This window comes from Budorcas taxicolor, chromosome 7 (genome assembly GCF_023091745.1).
Source record: "Budorcas taxicolor isolate Tak-1 chromosome 7, Takin1.1, whole genome shotgun sequence".
Classification (NCBI taxonomy): domain Eukaryota; kingdom Metazoa; phylum Chordata; class Mammalia; order Artiodactyla; family Bovidae; genus Budorcas; species Budorcas taxicolor.
The window spans coordinates 16,619,975-16,639,574 of NC_068916.1; the positions used below are offsets into that span (position 1 = coordinate 16,619,975).

The 19,600-nt window shown below is 45.8% G+C and overlaps 1 protein-coding gene across 2 annotated transcripts; it reads right to left on the reverse strand.

Moving 5' to 3' along the window:
- Positions 1–340: 340 nt before the first annotated feature.
- LOC128051168 (CD209 antigen-like protein E) lies at positions 341–3,632 on the reverse strand. 2 transcript variants are annotated; one of them, XM_052643665.1, is made up of 8 exons: positions 3,529–3,632; positions 3,305–3,379; positions 3,098–3,187; positions 2,739–2,828; positions 2,391–2,468; positions 2,011–2,162; positions 1,414–1,526; positions 341–804 (listed from the first exon to the last, which is right to left on the reverse strand). In XM_052643665.1, the coding sequence occupies exons 1-8, from the start codon at positions 3,566–3,568 to the stop codon at positions 663–665; spliced, it is 780 nt and encodes a 259-aa protein (XP_052499625.1). In that variant the 5' UTR covers positions 3,569–3,632; the 3' UTR covers positions 341–662. The 2 variants fall into 2 exon arrangements, with proteins under 2 accessions (XP_052499625.1, XP_052499626.1); XM_052643666.1 differs by lacking the exon at positions 3,305–3,379 and having other exon boundaries at positions 3,529–3,575.
- Between the last annotated feature and the right edge of the window lie 15,968 nt (positions 3,633–19,600).

A 19,600-nucleotide genomic window follows, 5' to 3' on the forward strand; every position in this document is an offset into this window, starting at 1 on the left:
TCCAGCACAGCCAAATATAAATAATTTAACTAAATTAAACAAAAACTGTATCTGGGGGACTTCCCTGGCGGTCCAGTGGTTACGACTCCATGCTTCCAATGCAGGAGGAGGGAAATACAGGTTCCATCCCTGGTCAGGAAACTAAGATCTCACACGCTGTGGTGCAGTCAAAAACAAAACAAAACGGTATCTGGGAAATCAACTTACACAAAAAAAGAGAAAAGGGTATTGAAAAAAGACAATGTCCTCCCTCCGGTGCATCAAACAGATTATCAAACTACAGGAACTCAAACAGTGGCAAAGGAACAAAAATAAGTTCAGTGGGACACATAATGCAAGGTATGACTTTATTAGGGGGATATCATGGTGGGACAGAGTGGGGAGCTGAGCCTGTCGACAGATGAAGAAAAATGGTCTATAGCTTGTGGAGAGATTGGTCTTAGAGGATCTCAAAGTCTTCTGAATAGTAAGGGGATGGGCATTCACCAGAGGGGAAAACAGAAAGGGGTGGGGCCCAAGAGGAACCCTCGGAGTGGATGTTCCAGTTGGCTGATCTCTGCTAACGGGGCGGGATCGGGAACGGGGCGGGATCGGGAACGGGGCGGGATCGGGGCGGGATCGGGGCGGGGCGGGGCGAGGTGGGAAGGTGGAGGCAGCAGCCCTCAGAGGTCTGGGCAGGGAGCCGAGGGCTTCTCACAGATCCAGGGGTTTTCTGTAACACATCTGCCATCATTCCAGCCATCGTTGTGCAGTTCCACACAATCCTCATCTCCGTGGTTGTTGGGCTCCCCTTTTTTCCAGAAGCTGTGAACCGCATCAGCGCAATGAGACCCCTACTCCACCCAGGGCCCACCCCCAATTTTGGAGGGGCTGGTCCCTGGACTTTGACAGCAAATTGCCAATCCCAGCCAGAGGTTGGTGAGGAACTAGGAGGCAGGGTTTTTGAAATGTGGGTTCAAACACCACATCCACCAGAATCAGTTCTGGGAAAGTTAAATGTGGGCTTCCCTGGTGGCTCAGATAGTAAAGACTCTACTTGCAATGTGGGAGACCCAGGTTTGATCCCTGGGGTTGGAAAGATTCCCTGGAGAAGAAAATGGGTACCCATTCCAGTACTCTTGCCTGGAGAATTCCATGGACAGAGGAGCCTGGTGGGCTACAGTCCATGGGGCTGCAAAGAGCCTGACACGACTGAGTGATGACACTAACACAGAATTAAATGCAGATTCCTGGGCCTGTACCTAGCCGTGTAGAATCAGACTCCCACCCAGCTCCTACCACTGCCCCCGGATGAAGGCAGGGCTCTGCATCTTCACCAAGCTTCTCAGGTGATGCTTTCCAGTCCAGAGTTTGAGCACCCTTGGTTTGGAGTTCCTGCCCACCTCTCCTGGGCTGTTGTCACTGGGAGGTTACCTGAGTTGGACAGGACTGTCATCCACCCACCGCCAGGAACCCTCACTGTGGTGGTCACTGAGGCCGATCCAGGTGGGTTTATTATTCCTGGCATACCAAAAGTTCAGGAATTTCTGCGGGTGGGTGGGGAGAGGAGTATCAGGAGGAGGATCCCTGAACGCCACACATCTCATGTCTGCCCGCATCTCCATGGTCCCCTGCCTCCCACAGAAGTTCTTCTCACAGTCTAGCCTAGAGGCCCTACTCAAGTTGTATGTGTTAACATGTGCATGGAGGCTGTGGATGTGTGTTAATGTAATACATATGTGGGTTTGTCTTGTGTCTCAGTTAACATGCATTGTATATGGCCTCAAGGGCACTCTGAATTCCCTTCGTATCCATACATGGGCTCCTCTCATCCATGTTCTTCTCTCACGTGACCTTCCTGAGTCCATTATGATTCCTCGTCCAAGAAGCCTTCCCTGATTGTATCTCACCTCTCATCCCCCTGCCACACCCCCAACTGCCCATCTCTCAGAGTGCAGAAGAGGGAGGCAGAAGGTTTTTTCTTGACCTGGCAATATGGCCCAGCCTCTCGGGGGACCTTGCCCAGCCCACCTCCTCCTCAGTACTATTGATGATAACTAGGTGGGCCCCAGTAAGCAGACAGGCAGAGACGGCAGATCTCCAGTCACTCTGGGTCCAGGAGAAGAAGTAGCAGCTTCCGCCAAAGAACTCCCAGTTCTGAGGACAAGGATGGCACAGGCCAGCTGGGGAAGAGGGGCGGAGTTGGAGAGGTTGCTTGGCTCCTAGGCTCCAGATCTTCGGAACCCAGGGCTAAGCCCTTCTCTTCAGCTGTCAGCTCAGTTCCTCAAGAAACCCATGAGGAACACCCCAGTTCTGCTCTGCCCTCCTCAGCCTGGCAGCTGCAGCAGGTGTGGCCCAGCCCCCACCCACCATCCTGTGACTTCCTCTTGACCTTGGTGTGGTTCCCTTACCCAGGGTGGCATTCATCCGGGTCAGGCGCTGTAGGATCTCCTCCAGGTTTGATTGCATCTGCTTCTGTGCAACTTCAGCTGGAGGGAGAGGACATCAATTATTAAGCACCTACTGTGTATGTGGTGCAGAGGGCCCCATGAGAACATCATGCGTGGATGTCAGGTGACCTGGAGAGCCCATCATACAGATGAGAAAACTGAGGCTTAGAGAGTGACTTGCCGGACATCGCCAATCCCCCAGGACCTCTTGCAGGGGTCTGGTCCCCTCCCCAACTCCTGCCCTCTCTCCTCCACCCCTGGCAGTGGTGGCTTGTCCACAGCCGTACAGCCCCAGAGCCCCCTCCCTACTCAGACTCCGGAACCTGGTGTCCAGCCATTTATCCAGGCTGTTGTTCTCATGGTCTCCCGAATCTCTCTGCAGACACCGGATCCTGGAAACTACAACGGAGCAGAGAATTCCCGCTTTAAGCATTGACCCTGAGCCGAATCTGCTTTCAAGGTCTCCCCACGGGGAGGATGAACTACCTTTCACATGAGGAAACAGACTGAGAGAGGGAGAGTTACTGGCCCATGGTCACACAGAAGGTGACACAGAGCCCACACTACCCAGCCCTAGTAGGTCTAGGGACTGCGGAAAAGGGCAAAGACCATCCCAGAGAGAAAACCCAAAGGGACCGAGGACCCTAAGCCCCTAGATGCTCACTCACCTTGAACCAGAGTGGTCAGCTGGAGCGTGAAGAAACCCAGTGAGACGAAGAGCAGCAGCAGGAGAAGCAGAGGGGCCCAGGTCAGACTCTCTGCAGGACCAGCAGATGGGTGGGGCTTGGGGCTGGGGGCAGACTCTGCCCCCACTTCACCCCCTACCCGCCCCCGTTCCCCCCAGCTGCCTGCTCCTGAACCAAGCACTCCCGTACCTGGCAAGCTCCTCAAACTGTGTAGCAGTCGAGGGCGTCTCTCAGCCAGTCTCTGGCCCCCAAATGTCTCCTCCTCTGGACAGAACAGAGCACACGCACTTGAACTTGGAAGTCTGCTGAGCCCTGCTCTCAGAGTTGCAAGCTGGCTGCCAGGCCCCAGCACCATCAGGACCCTGGGGCCCTGTCATCCCCACTATCACCCTAGACTGGGGGCCCAGCCTCACCAGAGTCATCTGGCTCCTTGTGTTCATACATCTCTGCCATCCTTCTCCCCTTTCTGTTCCTCTTCCCAGCTCTGGTCTGGACTATGGTTTTTATAACCTCATGTATTTCCCTCTGTAGCCCCTCCTCAGACCTGTTCTTTCTCAACTCACGAAGAATGAGGAACACGATAGGGATAAGACTTCCTCTCAGAAAAATCTGGGGACACATGAAGCGGCTGACACAACTAAGGAGGGGTCACTTAGGGCAGGGCAGAGGCCGGGCAGTCAACTTTGCAGCCAGAAGGCACTATTCCAACCCCTGTTCAACTCCGGTACCTGCAGCCACACGTTTCCAGAGCCTCAGTTCCCTCACCTGTGAAATGGGACAATTAGCCTGCCTAAAGGAAACTGACCCTGAATATTCCTTGGAAGGACTGATGCTGAAGCTGAAGCTCCAACACTCTGGACACCTGATGCGAAGAACTGACTCACTGGGAAAGACCCTGATGCTGGGAAAGACCCTGATGCTGGGAAAGACTGAGGGCAGGAAAAGGGGGTGACAGAGGAGGAGATGGTTGCAGGGCATCATTGACTCAGTGGTCATGAGTTTGAGCAAAGTCTGGGAGGGAGTGAAGGACAGGGAAGCCTGGAGTGCTACAGTTCACGGGGTCACAAAGAGTTGGACAGGACTTAGTGACTGGATGGTATCGATCCTGCTTCACATTATAATTGTGAGGTTGAATACAGTGCACTAGCAATGGATAGAAGCTGCCTCTTCTAATGATGAATACTCAATAATAACAGCACTGGAGCGTATGCCAACCATTCTCCTTGGTGTATGTTCTCCCTCACTGCTCCCAGTAATAAATCCAGATTCGTTAACCACAGTGTGTTCTTGGTGGTCTAAAAGTTCTCACAATAGCCCTAGGAGAAAGGTAGTTACTATCCTTCTTTACAGATGCGGAAACCTAGAGGGCAAGGAACTGCCTGAGGTCACACAGCTCAAAAGCAGTGGGGTTGGGAGCTGATCCCTGAATCCCTACTTAACCACTACACAAAGCAGTTACTTTTTCCCCCTTTAAAACTACTAACTATAATATAGACAGTCGCTTTGAAACTTTGTGTACCAAACTTCCAATTTATTTCTCTACGGACCCTATCTGATTCCACTGAGTATATATAACTATCTTTTTTCCCTTAATCTTAAAGTGAGTCTTTTGTAGACAGCATATAATGGGATCATCTGTTTGATTCTTTCTGTCAATCTCTACCTTTTAGTTGGAGGATTTAACCCTTTTATATTTAACATAATTACTGACACGGTAGACTTTCTATCTGCCATTTGCTGTTTGTTTTTCATATGTCTTATTTCCTTTTTATTCCTCAGTTCCTTTGTTACTATCTTTTTCATGTTAAATAACTTATTCTTTTTTAAAACAATGAAGAATAATTGATTTACAGTGTTAACTTTCATGTAAACTGGGAAACCAAAGAATTTATGTGGGTTGCTTCATTGCGGTATTTGCTTTATTGTGCTAGAACCAAAATTCACAATACCTCCAAGGTATGCCTTGTAATATAATATGGCAACTATGGATATCATATTCTACCTCCTCCTGAAGGTTTCTTGTCATTGCTATTTTCCATAGTAGTTGTTTCTTATTGATTTAATGATTTTTCTGAATTAATTCTTCAAAGTCTCTATTCTCTGTCATGTACGATCACTTAAATCTCTATTTAGCTTGGTGTTTAGCAAGTGATTGAACAAACTTCCTTGAAAATCTGAAACTAAAAGTCTCCCAGTCTTCACCCAGAATCTCTGTGTGTTTTGACACTCAGTCAGGAAGCTTGCAACCCAGCCTTAGCTGCCACTTCCGGCTTTCTTGGAGCCTTGAAGTCAGCCAGAATTAAGAGCTTAGGAACTTGTCAGATTATTCCTGAATATGCACACAGCCTTCCACATGCATGCGGCCTTCCAGATTCCCAGGAATACGTTGGAACTTTTCAAAGCTTCTTAGGTTCACGCTTAGTCTCTCAGTCATGTCCAACTCTTTGCAATCCCACGGACTATAGCCCGCCAGGCTCCTCTGTCCATGGGATTTCCCAGGCAAGTATACTAGAGTGAGTTGCCTTTCCTTCTCCAGGGGATTGTCCTGACCCTGGGATTGAACCCTTATTTTCTGCATCTCCTGCATTGGCAGGTGAATTCTTTACCACTGAGCCGTCTGGGAAGCCCCTTCAAAGTCCTTACGGACATCTCATTCCTTAACTTTTCTTTTTAAGACTGTTCGGTTAGGTTATTATTTGCCCCAGCTGTTATCCACCACCTCAGGGAGCTGTGATGTTAAAATATTTGACAGACACCACCTGAGGAGAGGTTTTTTAGCATTGGGCAAGTTCGAGAGAGGTCAATGAAAGATAATCTTTTCAAGGGTGGTCTTCCAGGGAACCACTAGATAGATCAGGTAATACTATTGCTTGGGAACAAGGCTTTATAAGAGCTCTGACTCCATTTTTCTTCCTGTACCAGAAATGTGACCTGTTATTTTTTAAGGCTATCTTGTTTTTAAATTTTATTTTATCGAAGTATAGTCGATTTACAGTGTTGTGTTAATTGCTGTACAGTGAAGTGGTTCAGTTATTCACATATATACATTCTTTTTCATATTCTCTTCCATTATGGTTTATCACAGGATATTGAATAAGGCTCCCTGTGCTCTACAGTAGGAACTTATTATTTACTCATCTTATATATAATAGTTTGCATCTTCTAATCCCAGACTCCCAATCCTCCCCACCCCCTTGGCAACCACAAATCTATTCTCTACGTCTGTGAGTCTTTAAAGCTATTTCTGTGTTGGAGAGTGGGGACTGGGACTAGGGTGAGTTAAAATTCCACCAAGCTCACTGTTCTTTATTGAGATTCAGCCGTATTTCTTGTCTAAATACTCCCTGAATTACTGTAAACGTTTGGTTGATTGCCAGTGTTCTAAAAGTGTTGATTCGGACAAATTCTGCAGTTTTTCCATTGCTTTCATGGAAGGGCAAAATTTTTACTCTGCCATTTTTGCTGACATTTCTTTTTTTTCTTTCTTTCTGTTTTTTTGATGGTTAGAGTGTCTTTGATTTGGCTAGTGGGAGCCTTTCACTCTGGCTCTGTGCCCATTTAACATGTGCTTATCAGTTCTTTTGCTGATCAGACTTTCCTTGCCCAAAGCCTGGAATCACCCATTTTCCAAAAGAGACCCAGTTGGTTTTAAGTGGAGAATGACATTCAGAAACCAAGACCTGAGTGTTAAGTGCATCGTTATTATTAGGGTGTCACTGATCCCAGGACCTCTGAGTAGACAGACAGGAAAACAGATACATGCACATTTATTTCTCCATCAGTCAGTTCAGTCGCTCAGTCGTGTCAAAATCTTTGGGACCCCATGGACTGCAGCACACCAGGCCTCCCTGTCCATCACCAACTCCCAGAGCCTGCTCAAACTCATGTCCATTGAGTCGGTGATGCCACCCAACCATCTCATCCTCTGTCGGCCCCTTCTTCTCCTGCCCTCAATCTTTCCCAGCATCAGGGTCTTTTCAAATGAGTCAGCTCTTCGCATCAGGTGGCCAAAGTATTGGAGTTTCAGCTTCAACATCAGTCCTTTCAATGAACACTCAGGACTGATCTCCTTTAGGATGGACTGGTTGGATCTCCTTGCAGTCCAAGGGATTCGCAAGAGTCTCCTCCAACACCACAGTTCAAAAGCATCAATTCTTCGGTACTCAGCTTTCTTTATAGTCCAACTCTCACATCCATACATGACCACTGGAAAAACCATAGCCTTGACTAGACAGATCTTTGTTGGCATATTTCTCTCTATATATCACAGAGTTGAGCGACTCTATATATCACAACTGAGCGACTAAGCACACACACATATATGTTGAAAACCATGAGTTCACACCAACACTAAATACAGTAGATTCATTTTTAATTTGCCCTCCATTTTTTTTTTTTTTTTGCCACACAGTTTTCAGCATCTCAGTTTCCCAAGCAGAGACTGAACTGGGGTCATGACAGTGAAAGCCTGGAATCCTAACCTCTAAGCCACAAGGGAATTCCCACTCCATTCATCTTTGTAACACTCTTCTCTGATGGTGGGAAAACCTGGTTCCCATTATCCTGGATGCATTTATTTACTTATTTCATCAGTCCCACCATATGTATAGCCAACCTCATCTTCCCATCACCAACCCTTATACTGTGTAGATGCACTGGGCACTGACCCCCTCCGGCCAGGCAGACAGGCCCTCCTGTTGTTGTCCTTCTTACCTCACTTGAGCTCTGACATCCCATACCACTCATCTCTCCACTAGGATGCTCTCCTCCCCAAGTCTGGACTCCAAGACTCTAGTGGCCGCCATTTTGAATGCTTCCTTCTGTCATCTAAGAACTGGCTGATCTATCTTGTCCCCAAAACACCTCTCCACCCATGTGCGCCTGTCCATACCCAGAGCTTGCGCCTGCCTGTCCTCTGGTATAGAAGCTGCAACTGCTGTTGGCTCACCTACAAGGAGTTTTTTTTTCTTGTTAATTAAAAAAAAAAAAAGTCACACCACATGGCATGTGGGATCCCAGTTCCCAGGCCAGGGGTCGAACCTGTACTCCCTGCAATGGCAGCAGAGTCTTAACCACTGGACCACCAGGGAAGTCCCTGAAGGGCTCATTTTTATTTCTGAAACCCAGCTCCTCGAGGCTTCCTTGCATTTACCACTCTGACTAGGAAAAGAAAAGTGTGGGGTCTTCTAGTTATCACCGTAGAAAGGAGGATCTTTGGGAAATTTCTGCATTCTCACCAGTGGAAATCCTGTCATCACACTTTCAACACTTATTTTGTGCTAAATGCTTTTCAGACATGATCTCAGCAAATCTCCACAACACAGCTACTACTGTCCTCATTTTACCTATGAGCAAACAGATTCAAGGGCTTCCCAGGCAATGCAGTAATAAGCAATCTGCCTGTCAATGCAGGAGGTAAAAGAGATGTGGGTTTGATCCCTGGGTTGGGAAGATTCCCTGGAGGAGGAAATGGCAACCCACTCCAGTATTCTTGCCTGAGAATCCCATGGACAGAGGAGCTTGGCAGGCTCCAGTCATAGGGTTGTAAAGAGTTGGACATGACTGAGCAACTGAGCACACACATACAAACAGAGGTTCAAAGGTCACACCAAATGTCCATGATCCATCAGCTTATAAATGCTGGGGTTTAGTCCATGAAAACACATCATTTTCTTTTCTTATATAGGTTCTTTTTTTTTTTTTTAGTTTTTGGTCATGCCCTGCTGCATATGGGATCTTAGTTCCCCCAGCAGGGATGGAACCCACACCCCCTGCGTTGGAAGCACAGAGTCTTAACCACTGGACCACCAGTGAAATCCCAAGCACATCATTTTCATTCATCGCTGTGTCTCTCAATTCAAACCAGCTCAAAAAATACCCATTGGAGTGCGGAGTGAGAATTGATAGTTTGCATCTCTTAACTGAGAAGTGTAAGAGAAAGAGAGCACCAAAGAATTGATGTTTTTGAAATGTGATGTTGGAGAAGACTCTTGAAAGTCCCTTGGACAGCAAGGAGATCAAACCAGTCAATCCTAAAGGAAATCAGTCCTGAATATTCACTGGAAGGACTGAAGCTGTAGTTAAAGCTCCAATATTTTGGCCACCTGATTCGAAGAGCTGACTCACTGGAAAAGGCCCTGATACTGGGAAAGATTGAGGGCAGGAGGAGGAGTGGGTGACAGAGGATGAGATGGTTGGATGGCATCACCGACTCAACGGACATGAGTTTGAGTCAACTCCAGGAGATAGTGAAGGACAGGGAAGCCTGGTATGCTGTAGTCTATGAGGTCACAAAGAGTCGTACACAACTGAGTGAGTGAAAAACAAGAAAAAGAGAGAAGAGGACAAGTTTCAGGTTTAAAAACTTGAACCTAGCTGTCTCACCCAGAAGGTAACCTTCTAGACCAAAAACTGGCAAATGTTTTCTGAAAAGGGCCAAATATTCTGGGTGTCATTTCCGCCACAGTTACTCCACTGTACCCCTGTAAAAACTGGGACAATATGTATCAGTGGCTGGGTGGGGCTGAGTTTCACTAAACTATTTATAAAAACAGCTGGAGCCAGCTGTTCAGAGGAAGGAGACCGATTCTGTTTTATTCACTGCTACATCCCAGTGTTAAGAACACTGACTGGCAAGTAATGGGCAATTCAAAGATGATAATAAATGAATTATCACTTGTGTATTCTTTTTTCCCCTTTATCTCTTTCTCTTTTTAAGTTTTTTTGGGGGGGGCATGCCATGTGGCTTGAAGGATCTTAGCTCCCCAAACAGGAATTGAATGCACGCCCTTAGCAGCAAAAGCACAGATTCCTAAGCACTGGTTGTTGTTCAGTTGCTAGGTTGTGTCCGACTCTTTGCCACCCCATGGGCTGCACCACGCCAGGCTTCCTGTCCTTCACTATCTCCCAGAGTTTGCTCAAACTCATGTCCACTGAGTCGGTGATGCCATCCTTTGAGTCGGTGTTGCCCACCCCTCCTCCTGCCCTCAATCTTTCCCAGCATCAGGGTCTCTTCCAATGAGTCAACTCCTCACATCAGGTGGCCAAAGTACTGGCGCTTCAGCTTCAGCACTGGTCCTTCCAATGAATATTACCTAACCACTGGACCACCAGGGAAATCCCATTGCTTGTATATTCTTGATGGAGAAGTAGTGATACAACCAGAGTGAGCAGTGCTGGTGGGATGGTTGGACAGAGCATGGGAGATTCAGCTGCGCAACATATTCAAGGTGTTTTGGAGGAGTTTTTGCTCTTTAAAGAAAGGAGCAGGAATGGGACTCCCATGGGGGTCCAGTAGCTGAGATTGCAAATTCCAAAGCAGGGGACACGAGTCCGATTCCTAGCTGGGGAACTAAGATCCCACAGGCTATGCCAAAAAAAAAAGTTTTTTAAAGGAGAGAAAGAAATGAATTTTATTGGGCAACTGTTTGGTGCCAAGAGACCTAACTTTTCTCATGATAGACTTGTGAGGTGGGTCTGTATTATAGACTGAATGCTTGTGTTCAACATCCCCACCTTGGTATTCCTACTTTGAAACCTAATCCCCAATGAAATGATATTCAGAAGTGGGGTATTTGGGAAGTAATTAGATCAAGAATGGGATCAACACTCTTATCAAAGAGATGCCAGGGACTTCCCTGGTGGTCCAGTGGTTAAGATTCCAAACTCCCAATGGAGAGGACTACGTGGTTCAGTCCCTGGTCAGGGAACTAGATCCCACATATTGCAACCAAGGGTTCACATGTTGCAAATAAGACCCGGCATAGCCAAATAAATTAAAAAAAAAATTTTTTTTAAGAGAGAGACACCAGAGAGCTTTCTCCCTGCTTCTGCCCCCTGAGGACATACCCAGAAGGAGATGGTCTTCCATGGATCTGGAGACATATCCTCAGGTTGTGCTAATGGTAAAGAACTCGCCTGCAATGCAGGAGGTGAAAGAGATGTGGGTTCAGTCCCTTGGTTGGGAAGATCCCCTGGAGGGGGAAATGGCAACCCCCTCCAGTATTCTTGCCTGGAGAATCCCATGGGCAGAGGAGACTGATGGGCTACAGTCCATGGGGTCACAAAGATTCGGACACGACTGAGCACACACACAAAAGTACAAAATCCTCAGCAGACACCAAATTTCACCACATATTGATCTAACTTATTTTATTTTGGGGCTGCACTGGGTCTTTGTGGCAGCATGTGGGCTCTTTGTTGTATTGTGCAGGCTTTCTCTAACTTAGTTTCCAAGCTCAAGCTTAGTTGCTCCATGGCAGGTGGTATCTTAGTTCCCTGACCTGGGATTGAACCCCCTGTCCCCTACATTGAAAGGTGAATTCTTAACCACTGGACTCCCAGGGCAGTCCCCTCACACGTTGATCTTAGACTTCCAGCCTTCAGAACTCTGAGAAATCAATGTTGGTTGCTTAAGCCCTCAGAAGTCTATGCTATTCTGTTACAACAGTCTGAATGGACTAAGATGATCTATGTCCCCATTTCTCATATGGGGACAACTGAGGCTCAGGAGTTGAGGAGACACACCACTCATGGCCTCAGAGCTAGAGACACAGTTGGGAAGGTGGTGGCTTTCCCATCTCCAAAGACACATCAGCAGAGTTGGAACACCGCCTCTCAGAAAGGTGAGACAAGACACTCTATTGGATGGGCTATTCCTACTACATTCATTATAAACCTCTCTGCCTTGTAGGGCTTCCTTGGTAGCTCAGCTGGTAAAGAATCTGCCTGTAATGCGGGAGACCCAGGTTCAATCCCTCAATCCCTGGGTCGGGAAGATCCCCTGGAGAAGGAAATGGCAACCCACTCCAGTATTCTTGCCTGGAAAATCCCATGGACAGAGGAGCTTGGAAGGCTGCAGTCCATGGGGTCACAAAGAGTCAGACACAACTGAGCAACTAACACACACTGCCTGGTGTTCAATACTTCGTGATTGGCTCCTGAACTGGCCACCCCGTTTTTCTCTCCTGGGGCTGCAGAGGCCTGCTGAAAAACTTTCTGTTCCTCTAGGAAGCCACATTCTCTTTCACTTCCCGACCTCTGCATGTGCTGATTGCCCGAACAGAAAACACCCATTCTCCAACCACCCTGTCCCATCTCCTCTTGAACAATCAGTCCTTCAGGATGTAACCTTTCCCCTAGAACATGATCTTAAGAAAGCTCCAGAGTATTTTCCAGCATCCTCGAGCCATTCTCCAAGTCTCACCGGACTCCAATGGGATGTCCTGCAGACTGAAGGCAGTTCTGACACCATCCACCTGGAGACCAAATGAAATCTGTTTAAAAAAAAAAAAAAAAAAGCAACTGCATATATGTTCAAGATCTCATTGGCTTTATCCAATGATGCATGAATCAGGCAGCATCCAGTTTGGCAGACAGAAAGGAGCTCTGAAGAGCTGTACAAGGCTAGAGGTTTTCTAGGCAGATGGGAGCAGGGTCAAGGAAGTTGTACCTGAAAAAAAGCGGGTGGGTCATTGCAAAGTTATTTTCCAATAGGGGGATGGCAGAGGTCTATCAGATGATTCCTGATTGGCTGGTTTAAGATTTCATTTCTGAAACAGCTGAAACTGTCATGAAGGCTGAGTTAAGCTTTATTGAGGCTTTCACTGGCTAAGTCAAAGATCTCCCTTGGTATTAATAAATGTCACATTGCACTTGAAAATATGTGCGTTACTTTAAAATATTTTTTGACATTGATTTCTGACATAATTCCACAGTGATAAGAGAACAGACTGTATGTTTCAATACCTTTAGACCACGAAATTTTTGCACCTTGTTTTATGTCCCTGGATATGTTCCAGTGTCTCCTAATTTATAGTCTATGGAAACTTGAATAGAATTTGTATCCTACTGTTGTGTGAAAACTGTATAAATTTTAATTATGTTGGATTGGTTCATAGTGCTTTTCAGGTCTACTATATCCTTCTACTTTTTGGTATATTCATTCTATTAATTTTTGAGAGTTTGATATTGAAACTCCAGCTAAAAATCTTAACTTATCTACTTTAAAAATTTGTAATATATAGTGGAACAATTGGAGAAGGAAGTGGCAACCCACTGCAGTATTTTTGCCTGGGAAATCCGATGGACAGAGGAGCCTGGCAAGTTACAGTCCATGGAGTTGCAAGAATCGGACACAACTGAGTGACTAAACCACCACCACCAGGTATATGTAACTTTGTTCTGTATTTTCCAAGTCTCCTGTAAATGTGTTATCATGCCTTCATAATTAAATTTTTTTTAAAAAAAGAAAGAGAAAGAAAAGACTGAGTTAGGTGTTGTGAGACTTACCATAAGTAACTCCACTTTTGGTCTGTTGTCTTGTTTTTTTTTTATCTTTATTTCTGTGCATGCATGCTAAGTTGCTAAGTCATATCTGACTCTTTGAGACCCCATAGACTGTAGCCCGCCAGGCTCCTCTGTCCATGGGATTCTCCAGGCAAGAATACTGGAGTGGGCTGCCATGCTCTCCTCCAGGGGATCTTCCCGACCCAAGGATCAAACCCACGTTTCTTATGTCTCCTACACTGGCAGACAGGTCCACTAGCGCCATCTGGGAAGCTCCAGTTATTTCTGTACATACCTTTATTTTTGGCTGTGTTGGGTCTTAGTTGCAGTGGGCTCAGTAGTTGAGGCCCTCGGGCTTAGTTGCACCCCAGGCATGTGGGATCTTAGTTCCCTTACCAGAGATTGAATTTGTGACCTCTGTATTGGCAGGTGGATTCTTAACCTGCCACTGGACCACCAGGGAAGTCCAGATATATTTCTTATTCTATCACAAAAGCTGTCCTAGGTTCCCTCCAGGCTGGGCCAGGTGCCTCTTCTGGGCAATCCCAACCCCCTTTTCAGGTATCACACAAAAGTTCTCTGCTTTCAGATCTGTGTCCCCCTCCAGATTGTGAGTTCCACAGGAGACCGTGTCCTTGGAATCAAAGCAGGTGTTCGACAAATGTCTAGTAAGCAGATGAGATGAGTGAAGAAATGTTGTCTCTTTCTATTGCCTATTTCATCTTCTTACCACCCAGACATGCGTAACTGCCCAGTCCTCCTCCATTCCCACCCAGAATCTCACCTCTCTCTTCCCCTGACAGATCACATCTTTTAATGCCACCTCCTCCAGGAAGACTTCCTTTCCCACCCACTTGGAGCCCCATCCAAAACCAGGTGAGGAGCAGACTCTGTCATCCCTTAGAAGGTCTCATCTGACAGCAGGAAGATTTCCCCAAAGACTTGCCCCAGGTTAGACCCCACCTTCCTCCTCTCAGACGAGTGCCATCCGCTGCTTTAGAGGTGTCATTGAAATAGGGCTCAATGGGCTGGCCTGGCCTTAGAGAAACTTGCCAGCATCAGAATTCCAGAACTTCAGCTAACATCGTAGACTGGGAGAAGACCATCCTGGGCTGTGGGCAGGAAATCAGGGAACCAACAGCCTATTGGGTTTCTCGCCAGGCTGGACAGCGCCACCCAGTGGTCAAAAAGGCTTCGACATAGGTTAACCAAACAGACACCTTCCTGCCTCCTTGACTTCGCGTTGGCTGGTCCTTTTGCCTGGCATGCCGCCCTTCCTCTGTCTCTTAATGTCTTACCTGCTCTTTAGAGTGACATCACAGTCCTCCAGTTTGCTCGTTTTCTCACCATGAGCCTTAGCTCCTCTAGAGCCCCAGGAAGGAAGGCATGTCCCACCACACATTCTACCCTGCAGTAAAATGTCCTGAGTCACCTGCTCCTCCAGCCTCGATGGCTCCACTCCTGGTCATGTGGGTAAACTGTGCCCCATGTCTTGGAACAGGAAGACTTCCAGGAACAGGACCACGCTTCTTCTATCTTTGGGGGGAAAACCTCTGGGTATCATCACACTTCTTAGAAGAGGGCTGTTCTCATTCTTGCCTTCACCCCCTCCCCAAATCACCAGTGACGGTATCTACCTTTCCTTTGAGAAAAACAGCAGACCCATTTTTGTCTTGGTCCCACCTGTGATAGGGGTGGCCACTTCCTCCTTCCTGCCTGAACTCCACTTTCCTGGGACTCCCCTGATAGCCTCACCTGCTGTGTCTCCCTCTTCCTCCTGGGCTGCTCCTGCTCCATCTCCCTTCCTCTTCTTTTGTCTGACCTTGCAACTTGCCTGTCACTGATGAATCTTTGCTATCCAAATCCTCTTCTTCTGTTAGGAGGACGAGAAAGGAAGAATGCCAAGGATGGACTGATTGTCCAGTTTCTCCAGGATTGCGGCCAGCCTGAGGTTGCAGAGGGCAGCAAAGTCAGAGGGAGACACCAGGGCCAGAGCCTAGTAAGAAATTACCCAAGATCCAATAGGTCAAAAGTGAAAACCCAGGGACTTTCCTGGTGGTCCAGTCGTTAAGACTTAACGCTTCCAGCCCAGGGACCTCCCTCCTGGCACTAGTGATAAAGAATCTGTCTGCCAATGAAGGAGATGCTAGAGACGCGAGTACAATCCCTAGGTCAGGAAGGTCCCCTGAAGTAATAGGCAATGGCACTCTGCTCCAGTATTCTTGGCTGGAGAATCCCATGGACAGAGAAGCCTGGCAGGCTACAGTCCATGGCATCATAAAGACTGAGAACAGGCACACCTGTGCGCGCGCGCACACACACACACACACACACACACACACACACTTTTCCAGTTCAAGGGGGCATGGGTTTGATCCTTGGTCAGGAAACTAAGATCCCACATTCTGTGTGGTGTCGCAAAAAAAGCAAGAATGCCCAAACTGGTTTTAAACACCAAATGGCCACAAGCTAGGGAGACCAGGATGAGGCTATAAAACCATCTTATCCTGATGCTGTTTCAGGTACTTGGTCTTTAATCATCTTCCTTTCTAGCGTCTCCTATGATGTTTAGTCTGCTCAGTTTTCAAACCTCTCCTTCCTGGATCCCTTCGGATATCTTGTGTTATTCTGTGGTCTATTTCCAAATTGTTCTTTGATTTGTTTGTTTCAACTCTGGCTCCTCTATATAAAAGTTATCTATTATCTATTATCTAATTGCTACACACTGAGTGGATTAACATACATTTATTATTCCAGGCTTTTGTGGCTTAGGAATGTAGCTATGTCTTAGCGGATCCTTTGCCTAGGGTCTTTCTTGATGACCTAGGGGGTGGGTTGGGGAGTTGGAGGGAGATTCAAGAGGGAAGGGATGTATGTATACATAGGACTGATTCACAACACTGCGCAGCAGAAACTAACACAACCATTGTGAAAGTTGCTCAGTCGTGTCCGACTCTTTGCAACCCCATGAATTATACAGTCCATGGAATTCTCCAGGCCAGAACACTGGAGTGGGTAGCCTTTCCCTTCTCCAGGGGATCTTCCCAAACCAGGGATTGAACCCAGGTCTCCCACGTTGCAGGCAGATTCTTTACCAGCTGAGCCACAAAGCTAAACCCAAGAATACCGGAGTGGGTAGCCTATCCTTTCTCTAGCAGATCTTCCTGACCCAGGAATCAAACTGGGGTCTCCTACATTGCAGGCGGATTCTTTAGCAACTGAGCTATCAGGGAAGACCAAAAATATGTGAAAGTCACTCAGTTGTGTCCAACTCTTTGCCACCCCATGAACTATATAGTCCATGGAATTCTCCAGGTCAAAATATGGGAATGGGTAGCCTTTCCCTTCTCCAGTGGATCTTCCCAACCCAGGGATTGAACCGAGGTCTCCTGCATTGCAGGTGGGTTCTTTACCAGTTGAGCCACAAGGGAAGCCCAAGAATACTGGAATGGGTAACTTATCCCTTCTCCAGAGGATCTTCCGGACCCAGGAATTGAACCGGGGTCTCCTGCATTGCAGGTGGGTTCTTTACCAACTGAGCTATCAGGGAAGCCCACAACCATTGTAGAGCAGTTATATTTCAGTAACAAAATAACTACCTTAAATATCAAGCTGGAAGACTCATACGTTCTGATTTTAAACAATGCAAATCTATGGTAACAAAACAGTTCAAAACAGTGTCGTTCTGACCCAAGAAAAGATGTATTACCAACAGAAAAGAATTAAATGTCCAGAAATAAACCCATGCATCAATGGCCAGTTGATTTTTCACAGTGGTGCCAAGTCCATTCAAAGGGGGGAAAAATAGTATCTTCAACAAATGTTACTGAGACAACTGGATTTCCACAAGCAAATGAATGAAATTGGACACTTGGATCACAATGCACATAAACATTAACTCAAAGTGGAACAACAGCCTAAATATAAGAGCTAAAACTATTAAACTCTTAAAAGAAAGCATAAGGGTAAACCTGTATGACATTGTATTTGGCAACAGATTTTTAGACATGACATGCAAAGCACAGGTGACTGAAAAAATAGATAAACTGGACTTCATCAAAATTTAAAACTTTCATGCATTAAAGGACATCTTCAAGAAGGTGAAAACAACCTACTGAGTGAGAGAAAAATATTTGTAAATCATATATCTGATAAGGACTTGATATCCAGAACATATAAAGAAAATCCACACCTCAATAACAACAAAAACATACAATTCAGTTTAAAAATGGGCAAAAGACTTGAATAGACATTAACCCCAAGATGATGTACATATGGCCAATAAGCACATAAAAAGATACTCAATATTATTTGTCATTAGGTAAGTGCAAGTCAAAGCCACAATGAGATAACAATTCACACCTACTAGAATAACTATAATTTTAAAAAATAATAATAAATATTGGTAAGAAGGTAGAGAAATTGAAACCCTCAGGCTTTGCTGCTTGGAATTTAAAATGGTGCAGCCACTGTAGAAAACACTTAGGTTGCTCCTCAAAAAGTTAAACATAGAATTATCATATGGTCCAGCAATTTCACTCCTGTTGTTCAATCACTCAGTTACAACCCCATGGACTGCAGCACACCAGGCTTCCCTGTCCTTCACCGTCTCCCAGAGTTTGCTCAAACTCACGTCCATTGAGTCGGTGATGCCATCCAACCATCTTGTCCTCTGTTGTCCCCTTCTCCTTCTGCCCTCAATTTTTCCTAACATCAGGGTCTTTTCTAATCAGTCAGCTCTTTGCATCAGGTGGCCAAAGTATTGGAGCTTTAGCTTCAGTGTCCGTCCTTCAAATGAACATTCAGGATTGATTTCCTTTAGGATTGACTGGTTTGATTGCCTTGCAGTCCAAGGGACACTCAAGAGTCTACTCCTGGGTATATATCAAAATAATTGAAAGCAGGGACTGAAATAGACACTTGTACACCTGTGTTCATAGCAGCATTATTCACAGTAGCCAAAAGGTGGAAACAACCCAAGTGTCCATTCACTGATGAGTGGATAAGCAAAATACAGTTTATGCAAACATCAGAATATGACCTAACTTTTAATAAAAAGGAAAGAAGTTCTAACACAACATGAATGAACCTGCAAATATTTGCTAATGGAAACAAACCAGACACAAAAGGACAAATATTGTATGATTCCACTTACGTGAAGTGCCTAGAATAAATTCATAGCGACAGAAAGTGAAACAGAGGTTACCAGGGTCTGGGCAGGGTAGGGGGTGGGTAATGGGGAGTTTCTAAATAGGGACGGAGTTTCTACATGGGAATGATGAAAAAGTTTTGGAAGTAGGTAGTAATGATTGCGCAGCATTGTGAATGCACCGAATGCCACTGGATTGTACATTTTAAATGGCAAATGTTAGGTTACATGTATTTTACCACAATCAAATATTCTCAAAAAAGAAGAAGAAGCTGCCATGTCTCTTAAGTTCTAGGCTCAGAACTAACTAGCCCAACATCACCTCTGATGTATTCTGTTGGTCAGAACAAGTGACAAAACCAGCTCAGATTCAAGCGATGGGAAAACAGACTCCACTTCTTCATAGGAGGAGCTATATGTATTATCCCCCTGTCTGCTCTTTACAAGACAAAGTATCAAGTCTGAGCCCACGGTGATCAATATCACAACAAACAAATTTTGAGTTAAAAATCTTAATCTCAAAAAAAATTTTGTGCTAAAACTTCTTATCCTCTAAATACTGAGAGAAAAGTAATTTAATCAGTTGAAAGATGCAAAATTTGACTCTGAAGAAATGATAACCACCTCCCCCACTACTGAAAAAAATCACAGAGAGAGACTTGACAGTTGGTAAAAGAAAAAAAAAATTGGACAAAAAGAACCCAATGAATCAAATGTTTACTGCAAAGATCACATGGAAAAAATGTTCCTGATAAAAATGATTTCAATCAAATAAAAGTAAACACTGAAAAAAAAATTGGGGACAGTTTAAGTGCACTGAATAAAAGCAAAGTTATCCAGGAATCTAGTTGGCTAGATGCAGCTTAGGATTCAAAATCTTTTCCAACAGAAACGTGTTGGATTTTTTTTCTCACTGAGCTTTTAAAAATGGAATCAAAGTGTCCCCAGAATAAAACCATCCTTTGTGTGAGCATGGCAGGGTGAGCAAGAGAAGGTCAAAAGCCCTGGGCATCTTTCTGGCATTTAATTTTATTCCCCAGACACCAGAC